This window comes from Salmo salar, chromosome 06, assembly GCF_965601325.2.
Source record: "Salmo salar chromosome 06, fSalSal1, whole genome shotgun sequence".
NCBI classification, from domain to species: domain Eukaryota; kingdom Metazoa; phylum Chordata; class Actinopteri; order Salmoniformes; family Salmonidae; genus Salmo; species Salmo salar.
The window spans coordinates 97,310,983-97,320,000 of record NC_138296.1 but is presented as its reverse complement, the minus strand read 5'-3'; the positions used below and the strand labels follow the sequence as shown (position 1 = coordinate 97,320,000).

The 9,018-nt window shown below is 46.2% G+C and overlaps 1 protein-coding gene across 1 annotated transcript in view; it reads left to right on the top strand.

Moving 5' to 3' along the window:
• iyd (iodotyrosine deiodinase) overlaps positions 1-8,816 on the top strand; it is a 15,624-nt gene extending 6,808 nt beyond the window's left edge. Inside the window, exons 4-5 of the mRNA XM_014206277.3 lie at positions 1,250-1,406; positions 8,216-8,816. Of these exons, the coding sequence (XP_014061752.2) occupies positions 1,250-1,406; positions 8,216-8,398 (340 nt within the window). The 3' untranslated portion in view covers positions 8,399-8,816. The remainder of the gene's footprint in view (positions 1-1,249; positions 1,407-8,215) is intronic.
• Positions 8,817-9,018: the final 202 nt, after the last annotated feature.

Genomic DNA, 9,018 nt, shown 5'->3' with positions numbered 1-9,018 from the left:
GTAGATATACACCGTGTAGATATACACCATGTAGATATGCACCATGTAGATATACACCATGTAGACATACACCATGTAGATATGCATCATGTAGATATACACCATGTAGATATACACCATGTAGATATACACCATGTAGACATACAACATGTAGATATACACCATGTAGATATACACCATGTAGATATACACACCATGTAGATATATACAACATGTAGATATATACACCATGTAGATATACACCATGTAGACATACACCATGTAGATATACACCATGTAGATATACACCATGTAGATATACACACCATGTAGATATACAACATGTAGATATATACACCATGTAGATATACACCATGTAGATATTCACCATGTAGATATTCACCATGTAGATATACAACATGTAGATATACAACATGTACGCAAGTCAGATAATATTTTTTATCTCTCACTCTCCATCCTTCTCCCTCTCACGCCCTCACCCTCTCTTTTCTCCCTCTTTCCCTCTCTCTCCTCCTCTCACCCTCTCTCTCCTTTCTTTCTGTCTCTCTCTCCTCCCTCTCTCACCCTCCCACCCCCTCTCCCCCATCTCTCACCGTCTCTCTCCATCTCCCACTCTCTCTCTCCCCATCTCCCCCTCTCTCTCCTCCCTCTCTCCCTCGCCCTCTCTCTTTCCATCTCTCTCCATCTCTACCTCCCTCTCTCCCTCGCAATCTCCTCCCTCTCTCTCTCCCTCACTCTCTCCCTTGCTCTCTCTCCCCCTTCCTTCCCTCCCTCCCTCTCTCCTCCCTCTCTTCCTTGCTCTCTCTCCACCCCCTCTCTCCCCTCTCTCCTCCCTCTATCCCCCCTCTCTCTCCCCCCCTCTCTCCCCCCTCTCTCCCCCTTCCCTCCCTCCCTCTCTCCTCCCTCTCTCCCTTGCTCTCTCTCCCCCCTCCCCCCCTCTCTCCTCCCTCTATCCCCCCTCTCTCCCCCCCTCACCCCTCTCTCTCCTCCCTCTATCCCCCGCTCTCCTCCCCTCTATCCCCCCTCTCTCCCCCCTCTCCCCCCTCTCTCCTCCCTCTATCCCCCCTCTCCTCCCTCTCTCCCCCCCTCTCCCCCCCTCTCCCCCCTCTCTCCCCTCTCTCCTCTCTCTCCTCTCCCCCTCTCTCCCCCCCTCTCCCCCCTCTCTCCCCTCTCTCCTCTCCCCCTCTCTCCCCTCTCTCCTCCCCCCCTCTCCCCCCCTCTCTCCCCCTCTCTCCCCCCTCTATCCCAGGACTAACTGGGTGAAGCAGTATCTTGATGTGGCCCCCTACCTGGTGTTGATATTTAAACAGACGTACGGCGTCGTAGCTGGAGGACAGAAGAAGACTCATTACTACAATGAGATCAGTGTGTCCATCTCCTGTGGCCTGCTATTGGCCGCGCTGCAGGTCAGCTCATTCACACACGGTCATTTTTTTACATTTGAGTCATTTAGCAGACGCCCTTATCCAGAGCGACGAGCAGCCAGCTAGTGCATTCAACTTCAGATAGCTAGGTTGAGACAACCACATAACACACTCATTCAGATCATTCACCAAGTCACAACCCTCGTGGACCTCTGGGGGGCGTACTCAGGGACTTGGACCTCTGGGGGCGTACTCAGGGACGTGGACCTCTGGGGGCGTACTCAGGGACGTGGAACTCTGGGGGCGTACTCAGGGACGTGAACCTCTGGGGCGTACTGATATGATTCTCTATTCTATCTGAAGCTGATATGATTCTCTATTCTGTCTGAAGATGAATGAATACAACTGATATGATTCTCTATTCTGTCTGAAGATGAATGAATACAGCTGATATGATTCTCTATTCTGTCTGAAGATGATTTGATTCTCTATTCTATCTGAAGCTGATATGATTCTCTATTCTATCTGAAGATGATTTGATTCTCTATTCTGTCTGAAGATGAATGAATACAGCTGATATGATTCTCTATTCTGTCTGAAGATGATTTGATTCTCTATTCTATCTGAAGATGGCGCCTACAGAAACTGCAGCTCTGCCTCTAGCTCCTAAGCAACTTTGCAGTTTTTGTTGTTGTGTGTTAATTCTTATATTATTAGTCTAGAATGTTTTTTTTTGTGTTATAAAATACAGCCGGAAAGAACTTTTGGATATCAGAGCGTGGCAACTCACCAGCATTCCGACCAGAAATACGACTTTCCCGAATTGGATCCTTTGTTCGTAACCCCCAGGGCAATTTAACTCATCCCAGAGGCTGATCCAAGACGCCGCTGGCGGAGAAGAGGTATTCGGAGTGGACTTCTAGTCCGACTCAGGAGGCGCGCACACCATCCATCGCTTCCGACTATATTACTCGCTAATGTTCATTCCCTGGACAATACAGTAGACGAGCTCAGGGCGAGGATCTCCTTCCAGAGAGACATCAGGGACTGTAACATACTCTGTTTCACGGAATCATGGCTCTCTCCGGAAATACTGTCCCCGTCCATACAGCCAGCTGGGTTTTTAGGACATCACGCAGACAGGAATAAAGAACTTTCCAGAGAAGAAGAAAGGTGGAGGTGTATGTTTCATGGTTAGTCCTTTTGTTCACCTGAACTAGAATACCTCACAATCAAATTACCTCCCAAGAGAATTCTCTTCGGTTATAGTCACAGCCGTGTATATTCCCCCTCAAGCCGTTACCACGACGGCCTTCAAGGAACTACACTGGACTTTGTGCTAACAGGAAACCACATATCCTGAGGGCCGCGTTTATTGTAACTGGACACTTTAACAAAAAACATTTTTGGGAGGAAAACACTACCGAAGTTCTATCAACACATTGCCTGTTGTACTCGTGCTTCAAAAACTCTCGACCGTTGTCACTCTCCCTTTCGGGATGGCTACAAAAACCTCCCCCGCCCTCCCTTCGGCAAATCAGATCACACCTCCCTTCTACTCCTCCCTTCCTATAGGCAGAAACTCAAACAGGAAGTACCCGTGCTAAGGTCTATTCAATGCTGGTCTGACAAATCGGAATCCATGCTTCAAGATTGTTTTGATCACGCGGACTGTGACATGTTCCCAGGGTAGCCTCTGAGAATAACATCGACGTATACACAGACACAGTGACTGAGTTCATCAGGAAGTGTATAGGGGATGTTGTTCCCACTGTGACTATTAAAACCTACCCAAACCAAAAACCGTGAAAGCGCGAACCACGGCAAGGTCACTGGGAATACTGTTGAATACAAACAGTCCAGTTATGTCCTCCGTAAGTCAATCAAACAGGCAGAACGTCAGTACAGAGACTAAAGTGGAGTCGCAATTCAACGGCTCAGACACGAGACGTATGTGGCAGGGTCTCCAGATAATCACGGATTACGAAGGGAAAACCAGCCACGTCGCGGACACCGACGTCTTGCTCCCAGACAAGCTAAACACCTTCTTCACCTGCTTTGAGGATAACACAGTGCTACCGACGCGGCCCTCTACCAAGGACTGTGGGATCTCCTTCTCTGTGTTCGACGTGAGTAAGACATTTAAGCGTGTTAACCCACGCAAGGCTGTCGGCTTAGACGGCATCCCTAGCTGCGTCCTCAGAGCATGCGCAGACCAGCTGACTGGAGTGTTTATGGACATATTCAATCTCTCTCTATCCCAGTCTGCTGTCCCCACTTGCTTCAAGATGTCCACCATTGTTCCTGTACCCAAGAAAGCAAAGGTAACTGAACTAAATGACTATCGCCCCGTAGCACTCACTTCTGTCATCATGAAGTGCTTTGAGAGACTAGTCAAGGATCATATCACCTCCACCTTACCTGTCACCCTTAACCCACTTCAATTTGCTTACCGCCCCAATAGATCCACAGACGATGCAATTGGCATCGCACTGCACACTGCCCTAACCCATCTGGAGGAATACCTATGTAAGAATGCTGTTCATTGCCTTCAACACCATGGTACACTTCAAGCTCATCATTAAGCTTGGGGCCCTGGGTCTGAACCCCGCCCTGTGCAACTGGGTCCTGGACTTCCTGACGGGCCGCCCCCAGGTGGTGAAGGTAGGAAACAACACCTCCACTAAGCTGATCCTCAACACAGAGGGCCTCACAAGTGTGTGTGCTCAGTCCCCTCTTGTACTCCCTGTTCACCCATGACTGCGTGGCTATGCACGCCTCCAACTCAATCACCAAGTTTTCAGACAACACAACAGTAGTAGGCCTGATTACCAACAATGATGAGACAGCCCACAGGGAGGAGGTGAGGGCCCTGGCGGAGTGGTGCCAGGAAAATAACTCTTTCCCTCAACGTCAACAAAACGAAGGAACTGATCGTGGACTTCAGGAGACAGAAGAGGGAGCACCCCCGCCATCCACATCTACTGGGCTGCAGGGGAGAAGGTGAAAAGCTTCAAGTTCCTCGGCGTACACATCACGGACAAACTGAATTGGTCCACCCACACAGACAGTGTTGTGAAGACCGCACAACAGAGCCTCTTCAACCTCAGGAGGCTGAAGAAATTTGGCTTGTCACCTAAAACCCTCAAAAACTTCTACAGATGCACCATTGAGAGCATCCTGTCGGGCTGTATCACCGCCTGGTACAGCAACTGCACCGCCTGCAACCTTAGGGCTTTCCAGAGGGTGGTGTGGTCTGCCCAACGCATCACCGGGGGCAAACTACCTGCCCTCCAGGACACCAACACCACCCGATGTCACAGGAAGGCCAAAAAGATCATCAAGGACAACAACCACCCGAGCCCCGCTATCATCCAGAAGGCGAGGTCAGTACAGGTGCATCAAAGCTGGGAACCAGTGACACAAAAAAAACAGCTTCTATCTCAAGGCCATCAGACTGTTAAATAGCCATCACTAGCCCGGCCTCCACCCAGCACCCTGCCCTGAACTTAGTCACTGTCAATAGCCGGCTACCACCCGGTTACTCAACCCTGCACTTTAGAGGCTGCTGCCCTATGTACATACTGTCGACATGGAACCACTGGTCACTTTAATAACGTAAACATACCGTTTACCTCATTTCATATGTACTGTATATAATGTATTCTAGTCAAGTCCATCCTATTCAACTATTGGTGTACATCTACTATTCTATCCTATGTATTCTATAGATATATTATATATTCCATCCACGTGCTGTCTATAATGTCAATACATCTCATTACATATACAGTGACTTCGGAAAGTATTCAGACCCCTTGACTTTTTCTACATTTTGTTACGTTACAGCCTTATTCTGAAACGGATTCAATTGTTTTTTTTCCCCCCTCATGAATCTACACGCAATACCCCATAATGACATCACAATACCCCATAATGACATCACAATACCCCATAATGACATCACAATACCCCATAATGACTAAGCAAAAACAGTTTTTTTTTTAAAATGTTTGCTAATTTATACAAAATATTTTTTAAATATAACATTTACATAAATATTCAGACCCTTTATTCAGTACTTTGTTGAAGCACCTTTGGCAGCTATTACAGCCTCGAGTCTTCTTGGGTATGACGCTACAAGCTTGGCACACCTGTATTTGGGGAGTTTCTCCCATTCTTCTCTGCAGATCCTCTCAAGCTCTGTGAGGTTGGATGGGGAGCGTCGCTGTACAGCTATTTTCAGGTCTCTCCAGCGATGTTCAATTGGGTTCAAGTCCGGGCTCCGGCTGGGCCACTCAAGGACATTCAGAGACTTGTCCTGAAGCTGCTCCTGTATTGTCTTGGCTGTGTGCTTAGGGTCGTTGTCCTGTTGGAAGGTGAACCTTCGCCTCAGTCTGAGGTTCTAAGCGCTCTGGAGCAGGTTTTCATCAAGAATCTCTCTGTACTTTGCTCCGTTCGTCTTTCCCTTGATCCTGTCTAGTCTCCCAGTCACTGCCGCTGAAAAACATCCCCACAGCATGATGCTGCCACCAGCATGCTTCACCATAGAGATTGTTCCTGGTTTCCTCCAGACGTGACGCTTGGCATTCAGGCCGAAGAGTTCAGTCTTGATTTCATCAGACCAGAGAATCTTGTTTCACATGGTCTTTAGGTGCCTTTTGGCAAACTCCAAGCGGGCTGTCATGTGCCTTTAACTGAGGAGTGGCTTCCGTCTGGTCACTCTACCATAAAGGCCTGATTGGGGGAGTGCTGCATAGACGGTTGTCTTTCTGGAAGGTTCTCCCATCTCCACAGAGGAACTCTAGAGCTCTGTCAGAGTGACCGTCGGGTTCTTGGTCACCTCCCTGACCAAGGCCCTTCTCCCCCGATTGCTCAGTTTGGCCAGGCAGCCAGCTCTAGGAAGAGTCTTGGTGGTTCCAAACTTCTTCCATTTAAGAATGATGGAGGCCACTGTGTTCTTGGGGACCTTCAATGCTGCAGAAATGTTTTGGTACCCTTCCCCAGATCTGTGCCTCGACACAATCCTGTCTCGGAGCTCTACAGACAATTCCTTCGACCTCATGGCTTGGCTTTTGCTCTGACATGCACTGTCAACTGTGGGACCTTATATAGACAGGTGTGTGCCTTTCCAAATCATGTCCAATCAATTGAATTTACCACAGGTGGACTCCAATCAAGTTGTAGAAACATCTCAAGGATGATCAATGGAGACAGGATGCACCTGAGCTCCATTTCGAATCTCATAGCAAAAGGTCTGAATACTTATTTAAATGTTTATTTAATACATATTTAAAAATATATATATAAATTAGGAAATGGAAATGTACCTGTTGTCACTTTGTGATTTTGGGCTATTTGTGTGTCGATGTCGATGGCTTGTTTTCAAAATGTCTAATATTTTAGAGATTTTAGTTTCAAATGAAGGGGAAAAGGCCGTTCTAGAATACTGAGGAAGGCTGTGGAAAAATGTAACAAAATGTGGAAAAATGAAGGGGTCTGAATACTTTCTGAAGGCACTGTATGTATAGATGTTGATGCCAAAGAGCTCCATTTTGGTCTCATCTGACCACACCACTTTCACCAGTTGTCCTCTGAATCATTCAGATGTTCATTGGTAAACTTCAGACGGGCATGTATATGTGCTTTCTTGAGCAGGGGGACCTTGCGGGCTCTGCAGGATTTCAGTCCTTCACGGCGTAGTGTGTTACCAATTGTTTTCTTGGTGACTATGGTCCCAGCTGCCTTGAGATCATTGACAAGATCCTCCCGTGTAGTTCTGGGCTGATTCCTCACCGTTCTCATGATCATTGCAACTCCACGAGGTGAGATCTTGCATGGAGCCCCAGGCCGAGGGATATTGACAGTTCTTTTGTGTTTCTTCCATTTGCGAAAAATCACACCAAATGTTGTCACCTTCTCACCAAGCTGCTTGGCGATGGTCTTGTAGCCCATTCCAGCCTTGTGTAGGTCTATAATCTTGTCCCTGACATCCTTGGAGAGCTCTTTGGTCTTGGCCATGGTGGAGAGTTAGGAATCTGATTGATTGATTGCTTCTGTGGACAGGTGTCTTTTATACAGGTAACAAACTGAGATTAGGAGCACTCCCTTTAAGAGTGTGCTCCTAATCTCAGCTCGTTACCTGTATAAAAGACACCTGGGAGCCAGAAATCTTTCTGATTGAGAGGGGTCAAATACTTATTTCCCTTATTTCCCTCATTAAAATGCAAATCATTTTATAACATTTTTGACATGTGTTTTTCTGGATTTTTTTGTTGTTATTCTGTCTCTCACTGTTCAAATAAACCTACCATTAAAATTATAGACTGATCATTTCTTTGTCAGTGGGCAAACGCACAAAATCAGCAGGGGATCAAATACTTTTTTCCCCCACTGTATATATATATATTTTTTATATATTTTTTTTAATTGTATATATTATGGCCTACGACAGTCAATGCCACTCCGACATTATTCGTCCAAATATTTATATATTTCTTAATTCCATTATTTTAGATTTGTGTGTAATGTTGTGAATTGTTAGATACTACTGCACCGTTGGAGCTAAGAACACAAGCATTTAGTTACACCCTCAATAACATCTAAATATTTGATTTGAAGTAAAATGTCAAACAAAGACAGAAGGATATTACATTACAGAACGTTGACGTAGAAATATATTGTGTAGAACAGAAATTGTCTGTCAGATAGAACGGGGAATGATGTCAGCTCTAGTCAACCATTTCAAAACCCCTTTATAAACATCTGGATTCTGTATGTGTTTGATATTCTGACCAAACACTTGTCTCTCTGTGTTTGACTGACATGCAGTCTGTCCAATCCCCTGTCAGAATGCAGGTCTGGTGACGGTGACGACGACGCCCCTCAACTGCGGCCCACAGCTCAGGCTTCTCCTCGGTCGGCCAGCCAATGAGAAGCTGCTGATGCTACTTCCTGTTGGTTACCCCGCCCCCGACGCCACCGTGCCCGACCTCACACGCAAGCCACTCGACGACATCATGGTTCACCTGTGACATCATCATCAAGGGCCCGGCCGAGTGACGTCATAGATGTAGGGGTTTCCTTCTGTCCTCGTCTCCTCCCAGTCATCTGCAATGATTTGTAAAGCAGCAACAGTCATCGAAATGTTTACTATTCTAATAAAATGCAACAATTGGACAATAAATTAAGATACTCCAAACTTTTTTGGAATTTTTATAATCCATCAGATATCAACTGAATTATAGCGCAGATAAAACGTTTTACTGGCACGGACAAATAATGTTCAGGGATTTTGGTGGAAATTCAGATATTAAATTTATTGTTAAATTTCACTTTTTTATTTTCTTAGAATGCACTCATATATACATGTTCTAATGGTATCAGGTATTTTTTTAACAACTTTTTTTGTGTTCGAATAAAGAAAATGGTATTACCTCATTTGCATAAACACATGGGGGTGTGTTTGCATATATTAATACATTAACATAAAGGGGTGGGACAAGGCTGCACAGACCAAACCTCTGTCTCGGCCTACTTGCGCTCACCTGTGCTGTGTGGACTGCCTCAGTAATTACTGTTGTCACGTTCTAATTCAACATGTATGTCAATAGCAGCGGTGCATTCAGTTCGCATGAACTTTTACTACATCGCG